Below are 23,928 nucleotides of genomic sequence, written 5' to 3'. Positions count from 1 at the left end.
GTCAACTTTTTTTTAAAGATTTTGACCTTAGCTTGTGACTTGCAGATTAGGAAGGATTCTATCACCCCAACTTTATAGTTAGATGACATTTTTGTTTGTGGCATATTTGTCTCTAAAGGAGCCTCAGAAATTCCTCTGAGTTACGATTCATATTGTAGTCTTTTTCCTGAAGAGGAAAATAAAAGTTTAATATGAACTTGTTCTATATATACCTGATTATTGACTTAGAAGATTTGGAAAGAAAGTAAATAGTTTAGAAGACAAATGTTCTGGATTTTATTTTCCTCCTGATAGGTTTTATATTTTTAGTCATTTTTCTTACAGTTGTGTCCATATCAGATTCTGGAAACAAATGTTCCTTCATTAATACTCATTTAAGACAAATGGGTGGTATTTCATGTAATATCATAAATGTTACATGTAGTTATATATATTAAGTGTATTCAGAATAGATACATTAAAGTTAGTATTGCTAAATATTTGGTCTTAGGTTGACAGTTTGAAGTTGGATTTTGTATGGACTTCTAAAAAATTTATATTCCTTGATGTATATGCTATTTAGTCAATAGTCTATACAAAGAATCAACTTCATGTCTAAAAATAGTGCAGAGATAGAAGGTGGTTTTTTTCCCCTTATGTACTGGTATGTATGTAAATAAAAGGCTAAGTTCTTCCTCAGTTAAGTTTACTTTTTCATGAAATGTGAATTTTTAATTCTGTAATATGTAAGTATTTTTGAACACATAATTGTATGTTCATGTGCAACTACATATTACTCATAAATATTTTAAACTTGCTTTGGTTTTAGAATTGGTTTCCATTCCAGAAGTCTCTGATGTGAAACACTAGTGTCTTGGAGTTATGTAGAAACACTTAAAATCACAGTGACCAGAATCAAAACTCAGTGGTATGCAAGCAAATTAAGAAGCATTTTTAGGATCAGTGTGGAAATTCAAATTTCTGGCTTTGTTGAAGCTATAAATGTTACAAGTGAAACCACTTAGAAATTAAGAACTTGAGGAGAGCTTATATTGAAACCTATTACTGACCATTTGGAATATTTCCTTAAAGTGTGACAAAGTTGCAGGAGCTCAGGTTGGTATTTTTCTGTGCTGGTTGCGTTCAAGTGGAAATTTCTGTAAAAGCTTCAGCAAATAAAGAGTCATTTCTCTGTGAAAAATATATGTGTGTGGGAGTCAAAGAGTAGGTAGATGGACGAGGTTGGCTGGTTTTGTTCCCATTTTCTTCAGTTCATATGATTTAACTGTACAAAGTTTCACATATCTTGAAATAATGTGAAATTTGTCAGTGATGGTTAGCTTCATGTCATGCACTTGCCATAAATGGTCTCCCAGCTTTGATCAAAAACAGGTCATGGTTCAGAGCCTATTTCCACTTGAAATGTTCCAGTCTGTTTCCTTCCTTTGTCTTTGCTCTAGCCTCTCTTAGAGATTAATAAGACCTTTCCCCTTATCGTCCACTGTTTCTTTGAAACCTGAGTTCTGGAGCTGCAGAGGGTTGCTCTGGTTTTAAATGTCAGAAGTGAGGATAAGGAGAGTGCCTGCCTGCTTGCCTGTTCTGCTTTGTGTGCCTATTGCCTGGAGAGCCTGCCTGGACAACAGGGAAGGAGTCTGCTTAGAAGAGGAAAGATTGATGTCTGTAGGGCAGGATGAGTTTGCAGCCACAGCTGATAGGACTGAAGAGCTTGTAATGGAGATGGAAATATGCATGAGCTGTGGCCAGTGAAAGTTCTGCTTTGCTGTTCAGTAAATAGCTACTAGAGCAGTGGGTCTGAAGTCTGAAGGCACTGTGGAGAAAACAAGCAATTGAGACACAGTAAGAAAATGAATTTGTTAATATCCCTTCTAGGGCAGCCACCATATTTATTTTTTACCATTTGTGTCTCCATTACAACTAGTTTGAATGAGGCAAGCCACAGATCAGACAAAGTCCAGGTACATTAATCTGTCTAAAGTCATCATGAAAATGAATGAATTTATTTTGTTCAATCTAAATTCTGTGGTTGAAAAGAGGATGTTTAAAAACTTTCTACCAGATGGAAAGGTTAGATCACTGTATGGAGGCAAAAATTTCTTTCTTAGACTGTAATCTTATGAGATTACAATATTGGGATGGACAGGTATTGGTAACTTGGGTTTTGTGTTCAAGGCAGGGCTGCAGCAGATTTATCTGGCTTGTAGGCTGAAAGGCACTGAATAATTGTTGAGATTTCCACTGGATTTTGCACCTTTGTTTCCTGTGCATAAAATAGGAGAACTGATGATAATTGACTACATAATTGATCCATACATTTTCTCAATGTTTTCTGTTACAGTTTGGTGGAAAAAAAATTCCAAGCCCATCATGAGTGTCTATATTTTATAGCCTTAAACAAGCAATGGCAGTAAAACTGATTTCCTAGTACATTAAGATTTTCTTAAACATCCCACCCAACAAGCCATCATCACAAGTACATTCAGTAACAATTCAACTGTAGGTTAATGGTCTTTTACAACCAGTACTTAGGAGTGCTTCAGTGGGCTGGCAGTGTCCATCCCCAATGTTTCAAGGTGTGCCTGTGTTATTATGGGTGGAAATTCAGGTACCTCTGTAAATCAGGTTATACAAGTTTCCAAACACCCATGACAAACTCACTCTATACATGCCAGTTTCCACTCATGCGTGTTTGAGAAGTCCTTTTGAAAAGGTGTAAGTCCTTTCAAAAGGCATCGTCCCTGCTAACAGCTCTGGGGCACAAAAGGCAGTGATGTGATCTGTAATTGACTAATTGTGGTGTGAGCCTTGAGTGTCAGCCCAGGTGTGTGCACCTTGGCTGTCACCCATCCCCTGTTCCTCTCAAGCCAGTAGTGCAAGCAAGGCTGTTTCCAGGGGGGAGTGCTTCCTCTGCCCTGGTGTAATGTGGCCACAGAGCTGCTGTGAAACAAAGCCTTGTTATTTGTTCCATATTTTAAGCTGAGAAAGCCAGGTTCAGGTAAGCAGCCCTCTGGAGTTACTCCAGAGACCGGCCTGTCTTAATGAGCTGCTTTTCTAGCCTAACTCCTTTCTCTAATTCAGTTCAGTGTTTATGTATTGATGATTGCTCTTAGTTGGTATCTCTTAGTCCTGTGTTTCAGAGAATCTATACCAGTATTCCCACCTCTGCCAGAATCCTAATCTGAAGGTTTTTATGAACCTCTTGGCTTTTACTTCTTTGTTTTGTAACTTCTTTGCATCTTTCCTCGCTGTTTAATTATGTCATGTAGTTGCAGCATGTGGGAAAGGTGGCCTGAATTGAGGTCATACAGGCTGTTTATCAGAGGAATTTAAGTTTGAACTACTGAAGCAGCTTTGTGCCTGCAGCATCCGTTAATGTTCCTGAAATTTGCTGTAGTTTGAGACTGTAGTTTTTTTTCATTATGGGGAAATGGCCTCAAGTTGTAGCAGAGGAGGTTTAGATATTACAAAAAACTTTTCACTGAAAGGATAGTCAGACATTGGCTGCCCAAGGAAATGGTGGAGGTACCATCCCTGGAGCTGTTCAAAAGGCATGCGGATGTGGCACTTGGGGATATGGTTTAGTAGTGCTGGATTAATGGTTGGACTTGATGATTTTAGAAGTCTTTTCCAACCTAAGTGGTTCTATGAATCTATGATTTTTTGTTTGTAGGCAATAATAAATAACAAGTTCTAGTAAGTATTTCAAGCCAGCTTTTGTATCAGGTAGATTCCTTTAAGGAGATTATTCTTGCGTATCAGAGTTATTTTAGAAACTCTTGACCAGGTCATAGATGAGGGCTTTTTGTTTAGTATTTCTCAAATAATTTTACTATTTGGACTTAGTGGATTGGTGTTTTATCAAAGACAAAAATCAGCAAGATTTTAGTTACTGGCCACTGTTGGGTTTTAATTGTCAGTGTGTTTTAATCTTCATTTCTCCTACTTTACAGTTAAAGTTATTCACAGAAATAAAGGAAAGGAAGTGAACAATCTATTAGGAACATTATTCTATTTTGGGTTTTTTTTCTTAGTTTATACAAAGCTTCCTCTTTAATACTTTTATTTTCCTTACTCTGTTCTGTATTTCAAGTTATTTCTATTAAATTTTCCACATCCTCTTGAATCATTGACTTACAAATAAATATGATGTTAGTAGTTTCTTTGAGCACATATAAGATGAAAATGAAAGGTCAGTTTTTTCATACTTATTACACATATTGTCCCTGTTTACAATTGTTTGAGACAAACATGATTCTATGACTGGGAGTTGTATCCTGACTAGAAGGGAATAATGTCTTTGTTTCTTGAAGAAGAAGGTCTTGGCAAATAAAACTTCGTAGGCAGATATGTATATTTTGTCCAAACTTTTAAATTTGCTTTTGTTGTGTTTTAAAGCCCTTTCTAATATTTCATGTTGAAGCTCTAAGAGAGTTTGCTGTAAGACAACAGCATAAATGAACCTCGGTGACTTTATAGAAGTTACATCAAAGAACAGAGATCTCTGTGTTGAGCTTAACAGAATTAGACCTCAGTTACTTGCTGTGTTCTTTGGCATTATCATAGAATCATAATTTGGATTGAAAGGTACTTTAAAGGTGATCTAACCCAAGCGCCTTGCCATGATCAGGGACATTTTGAACTAGATTAGGATGCTCAGAGCCCCTTCCAACCTGACCTTGAACATATCCAAGGAGGCAGGGAAGTGGCATTATAACCTTTTGTAACCAGAAATAGAAACTTGAAGGAGAGAGGAAAATTTACAGTGAGTTTTCTGTAAAACCATCAGGAAGTGCTTAAACAAACGCATTAGCTGAAATTTAGTTCTGACAAGCAGCTTTTAGTGGAAGAGACTGCAAACAACCAGCCTGAAATCTTTCTCTAACTTGGATTTTCAGTGGATGAAAGTATTTGTTTTTGTGGTGCATGTAGTCTTCTCATCCTCCACAGTGTAAAACACTGGCATCTGTTTATGGAGTCGACTTGTTGGTTTCCTTTTTTAACTGGATATGTGTAAAAGTCATGTGAAAAAGTACTGTAACATTGAGGATGAGGTGCCTGAATACCAAATGGGTTTTTTTTCAGTGTGAATTTTCTGTTGACTTTCAATCTGTTGCTTGTCAAACTGAAACACAAAATAACTAGATCTTTGATTTAATTTTACTTTGAGTAATGTTGCTGAAGGAATAACATGAAGTGTGGTGTTTATCCTTGGAAGATGATTTTTAGTACAAATGTTTTATGTTCTTTTCATTTATAGCTTGATACCTTTAGAAATAATATTGATCTATCTAAGGAAAGTGTGAATGATGAAGCAATTATAAACAACACCTATAATCCTGAAGAAGAGAGCCCAAGATTTACAAAAAATAAATTGAGAGAGAAAGTGTCAATTGCAAAGAAAATAAACAATGATGTTGTTAGTGAAGAAGAGAACAAGCAGCCAAAGTTGAACAGGAAGAAAAAGAAATCACTGTTACAAGAACAATTTAATGAGGAGGAAGATTTATATGAAGCTAAATTGGGGAGTTTTGAAGAAAAGACTAATGATTTTCCAAAGAAGAAAACAAAAAGTAAATCACAAACAGATGTACCTGATCAAGGTGATAGAAAGATCAAAAATTTCTTGACTGAAGTGAGAAATGTAAGTGAATTAGAAGAGGAAGAGCAGCTTATTCAAGCCTATCAGCTGCATGTGGCTGAGGAAGAGGCAAATGCAATTAAAACGAAAATGAGAAAGAAACTTAAAGAACAGATGTCTGAATCTACCTCCACAGTTCAAAGACATGAAGCTGCATTGAATAATGAAGTGGGCAAAAAGAAGAAAAAGAAGAAAGAGAGAACAATTTTAACCAAAGCTGAAACAAGGTAATGTGGCAAACTGTACATGGTGTGTCTGTGAATCTTACACAAAATGTTTCATTTTAAGATAGGCAGCAGCTTTCTGATAAATTGTTCATATTTTCTATGTGATTAACTGGATGATTCTGTTGCAAAGAGGCAGTACTAAATCTTTTCTCAAAAGGCTGTCATGATTAATATTTAGCTCGTGGATTCTTTTTAACTTTAAAAAAAAATATTCTTCATTGTTATTTGATGTTTGTTTACTGTGGAATTCACTCTTAAATAAATTAAGATGGTTTTGTGCATGATTTTCTTTAGTGATAAGTGATGGCCCTGATCCAGCAGAAAAGTATTTGTTTACCTCTTCACATAAATGGTTCTGCAGTTCTCTGGAAATTAGGGGAAAAGGAAGAGGGGAGACCACTGAAAAAGGCAAGACACTAAAGGGGCTGAGGGCTGTTATGTTTTCAAGATACACAGATGATGAGTTGGAGAATTTCAAGCGGATTAATAATGGCAATGAGTAATTGTATCAATATATGCAGTGGACTGCAGTTGCTGACAGTGATCCATTGCCTTGCAGTGCAATGTCCCTTTCTGAGCTGCAGCATCATCATCCAGAAACAGGTGGCAATGAAAGTCAGTCACTTGAAAGACTATTTACATCAGAAGGACAGAAACTGGAGGCAAGCATGGAAAAGCAGAAACCTAAAGCCAAGAAGGTTAAGAAGAAAAGCAGAAAAGGTCTGCCAACAAAACGTTATGATACTGTACTACTTAGCTGCACTTTTTTTTGTGCTGTTACAGAAATACTTGTCCATAGTAGTAGCACAGAAGTGATTTAGCTGGTTGAGTTACTTATATTTCTTAATTTACTCAGTTGTACCTGTGTTCTTCCAATTCTGAAGCTCATTTGTGACTATGTTTATTTGATAAATCAGTCTAAAATCTTGAAAATTCATTTACTATAAGTAGTTTTGAGTTGAGACGGAAATTATCATGTTCCACTAGTGACAGTTTGTTTACTTTGCTCCAATTTCTAGAAGAAACTACCGATGTTGCTGCAGAAAATGATGAGGAAGTGAAGAATTCAGAAATTTTAACTCAGTCTAAATTTGGTTTTGGCGATGATCTTGTTTTGGGAGTTTATATCCATCGATCGGATCGACTTAAAATTGATCACTTGGTATCTCATCCTGTGGTCAAAATCCATATTGTTGATCAGAGAAGTGGCTTATATGTGAAGAAGGATTATAGGTGACATTTAGTAAACTGTTTCTATTATCACTGATTGCAATTAATGGTTATACTCTTCCCTTTATACAAAATTAAATATGAAAATGAAAACAAGGGGTTATTTTAAGCTTGTGTAGTTGTTCATTAGTTTCTGCATCTATGATAATGTGTATATATATGCATACCATAAATGAGGGTGATATTTTTTTTTCCTTTTGGCACTTCTAAATGCTCTGCACTGTTGTATTGCTCTTGAGGCTCCCCAGGGCAGTGATCACAGCACCAAGCCTGACAGAGTTCAAGAAGCGTTTGGACAATACTCTCAGGCACATGGTGTGACTCGTGGGGATGGTGCTGTGCAGGGTGAGGAGTTGGACTTGATGATGCTTGTGGATCCCTTCCAACTCAGCATATTCTGTGAATCTCTGATATTTCCAACATAGTCCATTCTGTATTCTTCCCAGAGGCAAAATTTCTTAAGTGTCAAAAATATGTAAAAGCCAAGGACATGTAATCAAAATTCTTGTAGTATAAGTAGTGTCTGCCTTTTATATTAAGAACTTTAAAAATCCTTAAATGAAGTCTAGTTCTTTATATTTTTAATTACTTCAGTTGCTTGTTTCCACTGTCATTATCCATAATTTTCCTGAAACCAGGTTTTTCTGGGGCTTAAACAGTAGACTCCACCATGATCATCATGCATTAATTTGCTAACAGTAACTTAATTGTTAGGATTTTCAACTTCAGCCTGTAGTTTTTCTATATACATTGCAAATTGTCTTAAATTTTCAGTGGGTTTAGAAAATTTTTTCTAGAATCAGACAAATATTATCTTATATGTTTCTTAGCTTTCAGGAGTTGAAAATACTGTTTTGTTCAAGGTAGTTTTTTAAATGCTCTAACACTTGTAATTCTTTGGAAATCTTCTAACAGCATGAAGGAAGATTCTTCTTATGAACAAGGAGAAATAGAGTACATTCTTCCTATAATGACACAACCATGTGATTTTAGAAAGTCTAAATCAACAATTCCAGAGTGGGAAGAGCAAGTAATATTTAATGAACGTTTTACTTACTTTATTCAAAACACTGAGGAAAACCCTCAGGTTATCCTGTTTTTTGAGGTAAGATGAAATATTTTGCATCCAATTTATCCACGTTCTGTTTTTTTGTTTGTTTCTTCATCAGTATCTATTTGACTGAATTGCGTATTTTATTTCAGTTAAATTGGGTTAATACCATAGCTTTAAGTTACAAAGTCAAGTGGAGGTACCAAAAGTGGGGTTTTTTATAGGAAAGGATCCTGTTTTAATAGTAACAAGGAACACAAAGCTTTCTTATAAAATCAGCTCTCAAACTTCTGGGGAAGGCTGGTAAGATATGGTGGATATCACTCTTCTCACATTCTTGAAATCTGAAAAGAAGTTTAAGTACAAGAAACTCAAAGGTAGAATTTGTCTGCATGTAGCAGCACCTCATTGTACCAATGAGCAAACCATTGCATTATTTCCATTAACATTTTACACATCCACCTCTCCTGTCCCAGTTTTCATAAAGTAATTATTAATTTGTCCTCCAATACAATTATGTTTGAAGGAAAAATTATAGGTTATATATTCAACATAATTTTTAGCTTAGACATTTCAATATTTGTACAGAGAGATTCTGTACAATTAACATAAAAATGGAAACCTAATACAATAAATATTTTTTCCTCCTTGTTTTTTTCCTCTTTCAAATAGGTTTGACTATAATTTATTGCCATATTGAATTATAATTAATTGAATATAATTTATTTCCATTTGTTTCTTAATGTTTTGTGATGCTTGTAAATGAACATGTTTATAGAATTAAGAATACTTAATTGCTTACCACAAAACTAATTATGTTTGTACTTGAAGATTCTTCATGGAAATAATGCTGGAACCAAAAGTATGATTCCACTGAAAAAAGGCTGTTTAACTTCAGTGTGGTTTATGAAATACAAGTTTGAAAAAATTATTATATTATTCTAAGGGCTTTTTGTATACCACATAAACTTCCAGGAGTAGTAAAATATGGGAAAATTCAGGTCCCTGACAGAAAAATTAAGACTCATAGGCATCCCTGTAAGTGTTCAAGGCCAGGTTGGATGGAGCTTTGACCAGCCTCATTTAGTGGAAGATGTCCAAGCCTATGGCTCACAACTCTGTGATCTTTGAAGGCTTCTTCCAACCCTAATTGTTCTGTGACTGATTCAATGACAAAGCTGATAAAGCTAGGAAAGAAAAACTAACTTTTTGACTGCCTTTTTCCATCTAGATTAAAATGCATCTGTTTTTTGCGGTCAGATTTGTGATCTAAATGATTTCTGAATTATTAAGAAAATGATACATTATTATTTTTTCTCTTTTATGGAGACATAAGAGGAACAAGAATAAATTTTTTTAAGACTAGACTTCTTTTATAATGGAGGTTATAAATAGTCATCAGGTAAATGCATAAGGACCTGTTATTTCTAATTTTATACTTGTGTGGAAGAAACACTGCTTTTGTAATTTTTTAAAACGTCTGTTTAATTTAGTGAATTGATCAAGCATATTTTCAGCCGTTTTTTTTTGTTTTTTTTTTTTTTTTTTACCATGACATACACATTCATTAGACATACATTTATATTCCTGCTGATACTTCTAGGTCCTTGATTCTCCAAGTATGCATGAAGTGAGAGCCAGCTCTGATGTAAAAATTCAGGAAAGTCGTTACCGAAAAATTTGTTGGGCATTTCTAAAGGTACTGTAAATATTTAAATGAAGAAAAAAATTAATAATTCCTTTTATCTGAAAATCTCTAACAGTGCTAAGGAGGAAAGCATTTAAAAATATTTTCAGCAACAGAAATTGAAGAAAAAAAATCCTTGTTTGCTTGGATGTTCTCTACTTTTCCTCTTCTTCCACTTCATGAAATCAACACAGTAACAGGCTTGACATTAAAGTAGATGTCTTTTTCAAGAAAAGAATGTGTAGAATTTTTGTAGAATGTAGAATGTCTGTAAGTTTTTTGTTTGTGCATAAAATACAGAAGGTTGTTTTCTTTTAGAGTATTCTTTGTGTTTATGTGATTGTGAAGAAAATGGCAAATCCACTAATTTATGTACCTCAGCTGTTCTGTATTCTAGTGACATTTTCATTTGTCCAGTCTTTGAAAAGACTCCCTTAATTATAGAATGCTTTTCATTTTCAGCTGCAGAGTTTGAAATGCTGTGGCAATTAAGATACAAATGTGACAAATGTGAGATATGGATAATTTAGACAGCACATGTGTACCTTTTAAGAGAAACTTGAATGTGTCATTTAGTTCTTTGAGAGCTGATAAACTTCAGTTTCTCTGAGGAGTGTTTATTTACACTTACCCCTGTGTGTGATAGTCATTGGCAATCAGTGAGCAGTCCACAACATAGAGGAAATGTGAGAAATACAGGAGAAGAGAATGGACTGCAAGTACAGGTGAAGGGATGGGGGCCTCCATAGCAATTCCACATAGAGATTCTTCTGAGCTCTGCGCAAGATAAATCTACTGGAATCAGGGTCTGCTAGCCTGTGTCTGTCAGCAGAGCTCTGGTAGGAGCTGTGCATCCAGGCATTCAGTACAGCCTACTCCTGAACAGAGGGAAGAACAAATTTTCAGCTCATAAATATGAAAAAAATTGTTGCCTGTTCTTCATTCTTTCTGCAACGGCCTGCATTATCCTTTTGGCTGTATCAGTCAAATTAGAAATGTCTCAATTCAACACCGATCAGTGTGAATGGCAGTAGGTACTTTTGTTATTCTTCAGTTCAGTAGAGATGACTCTGTCTCCTCTGAAATTGGAGAGGTTACTACATTGCTGTATCTTCTGCTCTGAACCAAAGCCTTACCCAATGCCCTGCATTGCAGCATTCAAAGAAGACAGATTAGGAAAAAGCTGTTTGTGGCTTGGCAGTCCTTTGAGATTTGGTTGATTTTAGCAAGTAGTAGTTAAAAAAAAAAAAAAAGAAAACAGGTACTGCAGAGGTCTTCTCACTTTCAAGATATTACTGCTGTGAAGCATCTTTTGTGAAGCCTGAAACTAGGCTGCCATCTAAGATTTAGTCTTCCATGATTTGATTCTGAGGGGATTAAATACGTGCTTAGTTCATCATCACTTTTAGAGTTAATATATTCCTGCAATGGGAAGTGGATTTCAAGGGTTTGTACTGTTAGGTAAGATATTAGAAATTATCACTTACTTTTGTGTTCATCTTTCTTCCTTTTTCCTCTTTTTAATCACCCTTCCAGCTTGTAGGTGCAAATGGAGTTCTAAACGTTGGTGGAAAACTTCGTCTGCAATTGTATTACCCACCTTCAAAGACCAAGTCACATTCAAATGTAGTTGAGGTTTATGACTGGTGGGCAAAATGTCCTAGAAATCGTTACCCATCAACTTTATATGTATCTGTAAAAGGCCTGAAACTGCCAGATCATGTAAGTTAAATATATAATATATAAATATATTTACAAATATGCAGACCTTTCTGTAGGAACTAGTTCCTAGGTAGAGCATGTGAGTCTGTGTTTCTAGGCATGTATATAAAAGCTGTGCTTACATGCTGTATATAAAATACATAATAAGAATGCTACATCTCAAGACAGGTGTTTCAAACTCAGTCCTTCATAGGTATCTTTGAAAAATAGGCATACTTTTCTACCTGCAACTTTGAATATTTTGCTACTGGCAGCCTGAAAACTTTCAGAGTACTTTCTTGAAGATTAGTGCTTCTTCTTATTAGCAGAAATGCCATTTTTAAGTCACTGAACTCATGCAGGTACAAAAATTCTTTGAGAAAAGATGCAAGTTTCTTAACTTTGCTTCCCTGCACCCTCTAGCTGCAGTATGCTGGGTTTTTTTCACAAATGAAAGCTTCTTTAAAAATAGGCTTACACTGGTATGTGCTGAGATGGGCATTTAAGGTAAATAAGGTGTTTTCTTTTCTCCAATGCAAGTACAATATTGTTCTGTTATATAATTTCCCATTTGTATTTAGAGCTGTAATAATACTTTCTTCTGCTCATGTTTGTACTATGAAGGGTGGTCTGTGGAAGCCTGGTGAGATGTGCACCCTCTTAGTAGTACAATACAATACAAAAGCGGAGTAATTCCAATTTTCACTGACCTTGAGAGTTACTAAAAATGGGAGATAATTGAGTATTTGAAAAAATTGTGATGCCATTGTTTGACAAAACTTTGGAAGCTTGGATTACTTTCTGACTCCTGGTTATTTTAAATGACATTTTGCAATGCAGTTTTCATGTATTAAGCTTTTCCAATCTCTGTGTTCCAGATATAAAAGTGCAAGACATTTAAATTAAAAGTACCTTTTAACCTTTTTGGAAATTGCATTGTTCACTTTAAAATATTTTTTCCCTGATACTTAGTTTTGTTTGCCTTAAGGTTGGTCCTTCTTTTCACTCTATGGCAGCTGTTCAGCAGGAACAAAGTAATGCAACACTGTCTGAGCTGCAGAGAGAAGGATGTGAACCTTCTTTAGAGGAGAAAAAGGAGCCATTTAAATGGTCAAGATTGCCTGGACAGGTGAAGCATTTTTCTTTGAATTTTAAATGAAAATAATTTAAATATTTACTATATTTTTATAAGTATTATGAAGAAAGTAAATAATTAAAAAAATAACAAAGATATTAAACAAAACATAAAAAACTTTCATAGATAGTCGAGGAGGCTTAACCTTGGCCTCCTCAAATATGGTTGATTTAACCATTTTTTCTTTACCAGAAGAGTAAGGTATTTCTATCTGCAGAATTTGCTAAGAAATTGAAAGAGTAAGAAGACAGGAAGCCAGTTCTCAGACTTCAACTTGATTAGAAATATATTTTCTTGACTTTTCTTTTTGTTTCTTGAAGACATTTTTAAACTATGAAAAAAGAGCTTACATTCAAGAACCACATAGCTGCTGTGGATATGGCCCTTTAGCTTAAACTTTGAATTTAGTTTTGGAGAAAAAGCCATTGGGTCAAAAAGAGATAATATGTTGGGAGAAAGGAAAGGGGTCTAAAATACCAGTTAAATTTTTTGAGGTGTTTCATCTCTGGTTCTGTCTTTAAAAGTCAGATACTTAAGTACAGGTGAGGAATGTTAAAATTATTTGGTAGGAGACCAAAGGTTTGAGTGCCTGTGGTTGGGTTTCTGAGTTCACACTGCAGTCATTAGGTTGCTAAAAGTTGTGCTTAGGCTCCTTAAACAACCTTGACTTACAGTCTAACTCCACAGCTTACATCACTGATGCATTAGTAAGCATTACTTAAGATTTAGGAGTTTATTTCAATTTAAATTTTTTTAGGTTTTTTTTAAATGTGCTAGTTGTTTGCAATAATGGGGCAGAAAGAGATACACATTCATGGGGCCTCAGCCTGCAAAGCTGTCTCTGTTTATAATACATTGAATTTTACTTTGGAATGCCATTATGATGTTACTAGCCTTTTAGAGCTTCTGCATGTCAGGAGCTAAGAGTGTGTTCCATGCATTGGATAGTTAATATTCCTACCACTTGTTCCCTGAAAAACCAGGCTTGCCGCATACCCAACAAGCACCTGCTTTCCCTGCGAGGTGGAGATATGGGCTGCTTCTGTATCCGCTTCTCTCATGACGGGAGAACACTGGCAGCAGCATGTGCAGGAAGGAATGGCTATCCCATTACTTGTAAGTTTAAATGCATTTTGGCTTTTTGCTTATAATCCATGTATTTGGAAATTGAAGATTAAGGGAAATTAACTTTTAAATTGTGCATTTTTAGAGTTTCTGGTTTGTAGTTGTGATTAGACGATTGTTCTGTGCGTTAAAGAGCATTGAGGAAAATGCTCTTTCTGTGTTGATAGGGCTGGAGCTGGCTTTTCTTACACGGTTACGTATACACGGTTCAGTGGTATGAAATGACACCATTTCTGCCCAGAGGCCTAATGGAAATACTAAATCAGTTTGCAGAAGGAACATAATTTCTGATGATAATGTTTGAAGGGAAATAACATTTTAAGCCTCCACCTCACACCCTTTTCATGTAAGTTTTTCTCCTAACCTGTCTTGAAAGTTAGATACCAGAACGTTACCATCTCCAGACAGAATACCGGAAGCTGCTCTCTTCCATAGTCCAGTTCAGTCGAAGTACAAACATTCCTTGTAACTCAAATTTTTGACTGCTTCATCATGGTAGCTTCAACTGCATAGTTCTTAAATCTTGCATAAAATTTTTGAGATTTAGAGAGAGCAGTAATTTAAATGTTCACAAAGTGAGTGTTTAAATGCAAGGAACAATAATTCTAGATTCCTTTATCACACAGCCCCATATAATTATCTCAGGGTTAAAATATTTCTAAGATTGGTCAGTTAGTTTTCAAAATTTAAGGAAACCCAACATAATCCTAATCTGGTTCTAATAATTTCATGCAAATAAGGTGGTTCTTAAGGGGTAAGACATTTGTGACATCCTTGAACCACTAGATGGAGGTAAATGCTTGCTGTCGTTTCATATCTAGCAATTATTTCATCATGTTACCTCAAAATGAAAAGATAAAGAAAATGAGTTGATTTATGCTAGCAGAAAATCAGCCTCAGATTAGACTAAACTTTGGCTCTTGTAGGTACATCTGTTTGACTGCAAATACTTACAAAACTTTTATTTTTCTATTTCTACTTCCCTAGTGTATGAAATTCCTTCTGGACAGTTCCTGAGAGAATTTTATGGTCATCTTAACATAGTGTATGATCTTTGTTGGTCAAAAGACAATCAATACCTTCTTACTGCTTCCTCTGATGGCACTGTCAGGTCAGTATGATGTGATGTTCTGGCAGATACCATCAGAAGTTGAAAAGAAAGTGGTCTAATTCAGCGTTTTACTACAAACTGTGCTATATAATGTTTTAATTAAAGATTTTGTTACCGTGTGACTAAAATAATACAAAAATTGGGATTGGGTTAATCACTTACACTGTATTTACTGTTTCTAATGTATTTGTAACCAAAGCTTTTCTAAAAACCCTAATGTCTAAATCTACAATGCAGTAAAAAACTAAAGAGCTTTTATTTCAAGAAGACACTGAGACAGTTGTAATATTCTGTTCCTGGAGAAATTGCCATACTATGAATGTGGTATTAAGTTTGCAAATTTGAACGCTAGGCAGGAAATTGAAAGTTTAAGATTCAAGTTATGTGTGTAATTTTACCACACTGCATATATGTATGTTGGTGGTGTTCTTTTGGTTTTTTATACTCTAGTAAAGTAATTCAGCTTAAATTGCTGTAAATTTTGATACTGTTATTTCTTAAATTGAATCCTCTACAATTACAGTGTGCTTCCCTACAATGTTAATGTTAAAATATTGATCTGATCAGATTTAAAAGCCAAAACCCTCAAAGCTGTAGATACTCATGGAAATATCACTGGAACACTGTACAATTTTATTATGAGCAACTTAATTGGTTTTCATAGAGCTTTTTGGGTTTTTTTAGCCTTTCAGATCCCTATCTATTATTTCTGTTATGCAGCTCAGGAATGGTACGGGCAGTTGCATAACTGACATGCCAGAAGAATTGTTAAATTATATGTTGCACATGTGGAACTGTTTTAAGGTTTTTTTTGCTGCTTGTATGTGGGCATAAAAAGAGTGTGTGGAGAGTTCAGCACTTCTTTTTTTTTTTTAATTTGGGAGTGGATTAAGTAAGAATTTTTTATATTGAGGTAAATATCAATGTCAGTAATTTGTGTTGCTTGTAAGAAGGCCGAGCTGTTCCTCATAAATTCTTGAATTTGTGCAGCAAGTTGAAACTGCAGTGGTCTGCCTCCTTTTCTGTGTACTATGTACAGTCACTGTATGAGTTACTAGTTCCTGTATTTATTGTGAGTTGCCTTCAGCTCCTTAAAAAGTCTCAGCACCCCACTGCTTTAAAGTCACTATCAGTTTATTATTTGGATTATCTCATAGTGAGTTCTAAGGTAACATAAAGGTAAATTCATTAACTTCTGTGAATTCTTCTTTATATAGTGTTCAATGTTATCCTTCTCAAGGATATGTAAGCCTTCCCAAGGTTTAGTCCCAGATTATTTGTGAGCAATAAATTAATTTTTATTTTGCTAGATTAGACCATTTTAAAAGATAGGTAAATTCCTTGTGACCTTTCTGCATCAAATTGCAGATTAATTGTTGTATTCTAAAAGCTTGCAATTTTTTAATTAGATCACCTCATTTTGTAACTGAATACTGTGTGTAATGTGCTGCTCATCTGTATGTAGTGATCCAGGTACTGTTTTATTCTTTGTGGACTCATCTTTGGGGAAGGCTCACGAATAAAATGCATACCATCAAATAGAAAACACTAACAAAAATCTGATCTTACAGCTATGGTTGGCAAAGGATAGGAAATAGATGAATAGTAAGAAGTGAATTTATGTGATGTAAACATCCTCGAGATCGTGATCACTGTGTGGCTGGTAATCATTATTCTAAAATTTTCTGGGATTTTATTTATATTTATTTGTCCTAAATGTTCCTTTATGGCTTTTCTTGTTCTAATATTGTTTTAAGTGAATGATACCCCAGAAGAGCTTAACTTGTTTATAACTCCTGAAAGAAAGAAACCAATTCATTTCATGGAATTCTTTATGAGTATTTTAAAATGAGAACTATATCCATTAAGTGAGTAAGTAGTCATTAATTTGCTTTGAAGACCAAATCCTATGTAAAGTAGTTAATTTTTCTTAATTCTTGTTAGAAAGTACCACAATAAAGAATTAAATAGTGATGGAACAAATTGGCGGGATAAACAGGTATTGCTAAGTGTTTGCAAGCATTTGCCTCTAGAACCAGTAGCCCAAAATACGGGCATCAGTTATATCTGTGTGACTACTTTATACAGTAGAAGTTATAACTTTGTTTCCTTTTAGAATGTGGAAAATAGAAATGAAGGCAGCATCTGCAGTGAGAGTTTTCCCTCATCCTTCATTTGTCTACACTGCCAAGTACCACCCAGTTGCTGACTCGTTGGTTGTGACAGGATGTTACGACTCAGTGATTAGAATCTGGGATGCAAATGTGAAAGAAATCCATGGGCAACTGCTACAAGAGCTTGATGGCCATAAGAGTTTCATCAACACACTTTGTTTTGATGCAGAAGGTATGTAGCTAATACTGCTTTTACAAATAGTTGTCTTTCCAGTTGAAGACCAACTTGAGTGTTACTAGTTTTCTTTACTTCATGGAGGCAGTGTATTCTTCTTAGGAAGAAATTATTTACTGGGAGAGTGCTGAGACATGGGGACAGGAGAAATTGTGGATGCCCCGTCCCTGAAGGTGTTCAAGGCCATATTGGTCTGGGCTTTGTTCTAATGGAAGGTGTCCCTCCCCATTTCAGGGAGGTCAGAACTAGATGGTTTTTAAGGGCCCTTTCAACCAAAATCAATGTATGACTCTGATAAAGAAAATGAGGTCATAGTAATTAGATTGTGAGAATTTTAGCTCTAGACTGAAGAAGTGGGAAGGTGATGAATTTTCAATATTGACAGAGAATAAGAAACACGGAGAGAAAACGACAGAGGTTTGACCATTGTGAGTCATTATAACTGGTAGGTTGACAGCTGAAAGTGAATGTTGTACTGACATGTACTAGTGGAGAAAGAGTTGAATATGGGTTAAAATTAAACTCTGACTTTTTTTCTAGTGTTAGTGACATCATTAATAGTTAGGTGGTTCATTTTAGTCACTGGAGTAGGTACTGCAAAGAGGAAAGCTGTATTTTTATAAAGAGTAAATATTTGTGCTTAAAGAACAAGTATTGGAAAACACTATTTGTTCTAGTTCAAGATTCTCTTAGTGAATGTATAAGTAAGCATTGAGCTATCATGTGAAGCTTGTTGAGCTGTAAATGCTCACTTTTTGCTGGTTTTAGAATTTGAATAAAAATTTAAAAATTAAAAAATATGTTTTGCATCTCAGTATTTAATGTATATACTACATCCAGATTTATGGTATCAGCTTATGTCATGCAATATGAGCAAAATGCATTTGCAATGAGTATATTACAGCAAAAAAGATGGAAGAATTGGTATTTGCTTATTCACAAAAATGAGAGAACAAAAGGTTGTTTCTTGTTTTCTGTATTATTGTTTGTTGGATGGTCTTTTACTTACAAGACATTATTTCTCAGGACACCACATGTTCTCAGGAGATAGTTCAGGACTGATAATAGTTTGGGATACACCTGTCAGAGGAAGTTCTCCACACCTTTTTCAACACTGGAAGGTCAATAAGGTAAACAGGATTCTTAACTAGCGTTGTAATTTTTATGTGAACTGTTCCAAATCTAGTAATCTGATTTGAATTGAGATTTTTTTTAATACATAACCTTTGTTTAACTGCAGAGGTGTATTTTCTTTAAAAACTGATATAGGAAAACTGATACAATGTGCAGTGATTCACTGACTTAATTTTTTAAAATTGTTTTGCAACTTAATTGGGTTGGGCACTGGAACAGGCTCCCCAGGCAAGTGATCACACCACCAAGCCTGAGAAAATGCAAGAAGTCTTTTGACTCTCAAGGCACATGGTGTAATTCTTGGGGCTGTCCTGTGTAGGGTCAGGAGTTGGTCTTTGATGTTCATAGTGGGGCCCTTGCAACTGAGGATATTGTAAGATTCTGTGGTTCTGTATTTTTTTTTTCTATATAAAACTTGAAAATACTTGAGGTTTGATAATACTTGAGGTTTGAAAAAACTTGAGGATTGAAAATACTTGAGGTTTGATAGCACTGTTTCAACAGGTAAATGATTTGCTCTCTAGAGACAAAAACAAAATATACCACAGGCTTTAAAAAACACATTTGTTCATATTTTAGAGCCGTAATGTTCAGTTAGCATTTCTGTCATCAGCCTATTTTTTTTAGAAATTCAGAAATTTAAAAATTGAGTCACAACAGAATCTGCCTCATGGTTGTAAAAAGTTCATGTCTAGGATGTAATGCCTTAATATAGGAAGAAACCTTTTCCTTAACCAAATTAAATGAATTGAGGAGAAAAGTAGTAATGCAAGACAAAAATGGGCAATAATGTGTAAAAACATGAGTTTTAAAACACAAAGTTATATAATTTTCTTTATTTTTCCATCCTTCTGTAGGAAATAAAAGAAAACGATATTAAAGGAACACCAGTAAATCATTTGGAAGTGCATCCAAATGGAAGGCATTTATTAATCCATGCCAAAGACAGTACCCTGAGAATTATGGATCTCAGAATGTTGGTATTTTTGGTGACAAATGTTTATTTCCTTTATGTTTTAAAATTTACATGGAGAAATAAAATACCATAATGGTATTAGTTGTGTAGCTGGGGAGAAAAAAGATGTCCTAATAAAGGATAGAAACGTTATGGTTAGGAAATTATTTCAATACACTGCTGTGTTACAGACCTTTTGGGTGATATTGATATCTCTTAGAATAGAATATCTAAAATATTCTAGATTACTTGGGAGCCTAAAGTGCCATGAAGAATACAATGTTAGTCTTTTAAAGATTGAAATCCCTTTTGAAATGCAATCTGGGCATGAAAAGAACTTGGAAGTGGTAATATTTGTGTGTTAGTTTTGCATTTTTAAGACTGGGAAGGATATTTTGATGATGAAATGGAAATTATTATCATCATAAATACTACACAATACATACTAAAAATGTACTTATTATTGTTTATTAAGCAGGCTGTGAGGTAGTTTTGCAGTTTCTGCTTTTTTTTTTCCTTCTTAATTGGTATAAACATGGTTTTTTAAATGACAAACAAAAATAACAAGCAAGGAGATTATAGACTCACTTGACATTAATATTGGAGAATGACCATTTCAACCCAATAATCAAATCACAACAGCATGCTACTCAGAGCTTTATACAATTGGATTTTTAATATCTTGAAGGATGAAAATTTTACAACTTCTGTGAGCAACATGTTCTAGTGTTCATTCACCCTCAAAATAAAGGACTTTTTTCTTATTTTTAAGCAGAATTAGCTGTATTTCAATTTATGTCCATTCCCTCTTTGTCTTTTCATTGGGTGGGAGTGAGCAGAGTCTCTCACCAATCACTTACATAGGTTGATAAGACGCACTTGAACATTCTGTTCTGGAAAGTCACATTAAAGATATAAACAACTTTTCTAAAATGTTTCATCCTTAGTTTCATAGGTTTCTTTCCGTTCCTCACCACACAGAAAATCCCTGGAGGTATTTAAAAGATGTGTAGAGGTGGCCCTTAGGTATATGGTTTAGTAGTGGATGGGATAGTGCTGTGTTAACAGTTGGACTTAATGATCTTGAAGGTCATTTTGAAATGAAGTAATTCTGTTATTGTACTGGATTGAATGTTTGAACTAGCTGAGGACTCTACTGTATTATGGTGTACCTTTCTCTTTTTCTGTAAATGATAAAATATAATGACCATGCTAGAAGCTGAACTGTCCACTGAATTGAAGCATGAAATTGCTGGATTCAGAGAGGAAACCTGTAGTTTTTTAGGCAGTGTTCTTCTGTTGCTTCACTTTCTAAAATGTGCAGAGAGTTTTAGTTTGAGAGGGAAAGATGGGCATGCATGTTATCTTTAAGAAAGGGTTTAATATGGGGTGCAATTTCACAATTATTTTAAGCAAATTTATCCATAGGACGTACCATCTCCTGCAATCTCCCACACCTTTGGCTGTGTATTCCTAGCATTTCTTTTTTATCATTTCTAGAGATCTTTTGATGCAGGATAAGTCAGATCAGCAAGCTGATCCGACTAAAAATTAGCCTACAAATACAAATGATTAATTTTCATTTTAATCAGCTCTCTGGTCAAATTTATCTGATAGCTGCCCAAACACTAGAGAATAAATGAGGGAGAGCCTGGGAAAATAAGGGTGGAGAGGACACCACCAGGACTGCTACTTTGACCACAGCCCACAGTTACATTGACTTTTAAGTCTATCAATAAACCACAGGGTCAGATACCCAGCAGTGATAATTTTACACGTCAGCATTAACTGTTCATTCCCTGCATGAGAAAAGAGGGGGTGGAGGTCACAGATGAACACAATTCACTTTGATTGACAGCTGGTTGCTCTTAACTTTCCTCTTTCAACTTGCTTTTTTGATCTTTTTGGATAATGCTGCTGTCCTGTCACTTAGGTATGTGATCAGGGATTTGGTTTTAGCTCAGCCCTCTCCTTGAGGTTTCCCATAAAGTTTAGTTTTACATCTTGCAGGGCTCTTCTAATGACATCTCAGAGATACTATATTTCTTATTCATACAGCTAAAACTCTTATTTGGGCTAATATGGACTTGCTGTGGGATCATCTAGGGTATATTTATTTGGAATATTGTTTAAAATAATTTTCCTGTAATATTAAATGCACTTCACTTCTCCCAGCATACCTCCATTGTTTTTGCAGTAACAAATGTGAAATAATACTGTCTTCCGTCCTTGAGGGCTGTGGTGAACTATTGCTGTTCTTGCCTTAAATTCTGCATTGTACTACTGCTGCTGGGTTAGTCTCCATGTTGAACTTTGATATCTTTTTCCAGGCCATGCCTCATGTTTCAAATAGCCTCTTACAAGCTGATTGATTCTTCTTTCCATCCTTTTGTGGATTCTCTCCTACTTGATGCCAACAGGCTGTTTCATCATTCTTACTGACCAATAATGTTTCACTGAAAAAAGTTTAGGATACCTAAGTTGCAAAATAATATCAAACATATTAGTAGTAAATCAACATTTATGTCTGAAATTTTTTGATTCTACTGCTGGTTTTCTTACCAAGGAGACATTAGTCTGAAGAGCTGAAGAGAGCTGCTGCATAGGTTTAATCATTCAAGCTCAAGAAGCATAATGAAAACTTTTCTAACAGAGCTTGGTGTAATAGTGTTAATTTCCCTGTTTTGTGCAAAGCCCAGGATCAAGATAATGCAAATTACTGCATCTCTATCTGTTGTCTAGATCTGAGGGTTTCCTTTTTCCGATGAAAGACAAGGATGTACATTTTCTTCTATACTGTCAGGTGCATTATGAAGGTTAGGGAAAATAAAGGGTAAATAAATATTGCACTCTGCAAAAAGTGTGTGCTTGCATATCTCTTTGGGATGCAAGGTGTACTGATTTTTCTGAGGAATAGAAGGGGAACTGACACTTAAAAAGTTACATTGTATATTCTGAATGTATCTTCTATATTTGCAAACTTTTTTTTTAAGCTTGGCGACAAAGAAATATGTAGGTGCTACAAATTACAGAGAAAAGATTCACAGCACCTTAACACCGTGTGGTACATTCCTGTTTTCAGGAAGTGAAGATGGAAAGGCTTATGTTTGGAATCCAGAAACAGGTAACTAATTATTTTATGGGCTTAAGCCAAATTGTCAAAGCTGAAGGGTAAAGGTTTTTTTAAAGTTTATTGGAACACTTTTGATATGGAATAAAACTTCATTGAGATGTTCTTAAATGCTGAAGCTCTAGCTCCACCTTTTAAATAGCTGTTTTTAATCTCTGAGATTTAATTCTCTAGAGGAATTTAATAGAGGCAAAATTTGTAATATCCAGCATGACTGAAGCACCTGAGGCTCAGCTTTTTGTATACTGCAACTCTTTACATGTGGTGAGGATCTTAAGATGGAATGCACAAAAAATGTTTTAGGTCAGGTAAGTTTTTCTGGTGTGTTGTTTAGATTTGAGAATCAGGCTCTTGTGCAGAACCACTTCATCTCTGTGGTGGGTGGTCAGAGACTGAATCTTTTTGGTGTGTGGTATATAAGGTTTAACTTTGAATTAGTCCCCAAGCCAAGGAGTTTCAAAATAGCTACCAAAATCTTTCTGAAAAAAAGTGACAAAAATGTAGGGTAGCGTTTCTTGAACAGGAGGTAAAAGAGATGAAAATAAGAGCAGAAAGTAGCAGAATACCTTTTTGGATTTGATGACGTTATATTCTGTCTGTAATTGTAATTTATATAGTATTTTAAAATAAAAAAGGTAAATATTTTTAAACTGGCAAATAACTAACAGTTCTGTTTTGATTTTCTTTCTATGTTTCCAACTATGTTAGCTTGCATTTTTTTCTGCTACATAATTTGCCTGAAAACATTTAAAAAATAATAAAAGTAAAGGGAAGGAGGAACTTTGTTATTAGTATGTTTTTATTGGATTTTGACTTTTGTGTACACACTGTATTTGCATTTATAGTGCCATCAGCTGAAGAGCTAATTTTATTTATATTTTTAAATAATTCTCTCCTCAACTTTCACTCCTGTTATCAGTATTTTATAGCTGAAATCCACAAGTAAGATGGCTATCTTTGTACAATACAAGAACAAACAAATACTGTGGAACGCCATCTTTCTAGAATGTGCTTATCAGAACGAGAGAACTAATCTAACCTGGTGTATCCTCCTCTGGCATTTCCTGCAGCTATTGCAACAGCACTAACTTCTCTGACTTACTGAATAACTTAAAAGCACACAAAATTTCCTTTGTCTTATGCCAAAATACAACTTTTCAATCAGGAAATTGACTGAAGAACATTATTAACAGTGGAAAACACCTCAGTAATACAAGATTTAACCAACTGTTATTTTGCTGTATCAAATGTTTCAAATATTTTTCCATGGCATTAATAAACATATTTATTTTCTGCAGGAGATCAGGTGGCGACATATTGTGATCTCTCCTTCACATCTCCACTTCGTGATGTTGCCTTTCATCCACACGAACACATGGTGTCTTTTTGTGCCTTTGGGCAAAACCATCCAATACTTGTATACATTTATGATTATAAAGGTACAGTACAAATTTTCTT

The 23,928-nt window shown here is 34.9% G+C and overlaps 1 protein-coding gene across 3 annotated transcripts in view; it reads left to right on the top strand.

Annotated features, from left to right (window-relative positions):
• The window catches only part of AHI1 (Abelson helper integration site 1), an 85,765-nt gene that overhangs the window by 5,632 nt on the left and 56,205 nt on the right, over positions 1 to 23,928 (top strand). For all 3 annotated transcript variants that reach the window (XR_010997262.1, XM_068184545.1, XM_068184544.1), the window contains exons 4-17: positions 5,255 to 5,862; positions 6,422 to 6,582; positions 6,882 to 7,095; positions 8,008 to 8,197; positions 9,747 to 9,842; positions 11,367 to 11,552; positions 12,520 to 12,660; positions 13,650 to 13,782; positions 14,779 to 14,902; positions 17,019 to 17,248; positions 18,278 to 18,381; positions 19,243 to 19,361; positions 22,334 to 22,464; positions 23,769 to 23,909. Coding sequence is in view for 2 of the 3 variants with exons in the window: in XM_068184545.1 (XP_068040646.1) it covers positions 5,255 to 5,862; positions 6,422 to 6,582; positions 6,882 to 7,095; positions 8,008 to 8,197; positions 9,747 to 9,842; positions 11,367 to 11,552; positions 12,520 to 12,660; positions 13,650 to 13,782; positions 14,779 to 14,902; positions 17,019 to 17,248; positions 18,278 to 18,381; positions 19,243 to 19,361; positions 22,334 to 22,464; positions 23,769 to 23,909 (2,578 nt within the window). In the remaining variant the exon portion in view is untranslated. The remainder of the gene's footprint in view (positions 1 to 5,254; positions 5,863 to 6,421; positions 6,583 to 6,881; positions 7,096 to 8,007; positions 8,198 to 9,746; positions 9,843 to 11,366; positions 11,553 to 12,519; positions 12,661 to 13,649; positions 13,783 to 14,778; positions 14,903 to 17,018; positions 17,249 to 18,277; positions 18,382 to 19,242; positions 19,362 to 22,333; positions 22,465 to 23,768; positions 23,910 to 23,928) is intronic.

The sequence above is a fragment of the Anomalospiza imberbis genome, chromosome 3, assembly GCF_031753505.1.
Source record: "Anomalospiza imberbis isolate Cuckoo-Finch-1a 21T00152 chromosome 3, ASM3175350v1, whole genome shotgun sequence".
Taxonomy (NCBI): Eukaryota; Metazoa; Chordata; class Aves; order Passeriformes; family Viduidae; genus Anomalospiza; species Anomalospiza imberbis.
Note: the sequence above shows the minus strand (reverse complement) of the source record. Positions and strands in the feature narration are given on the sequence as shown.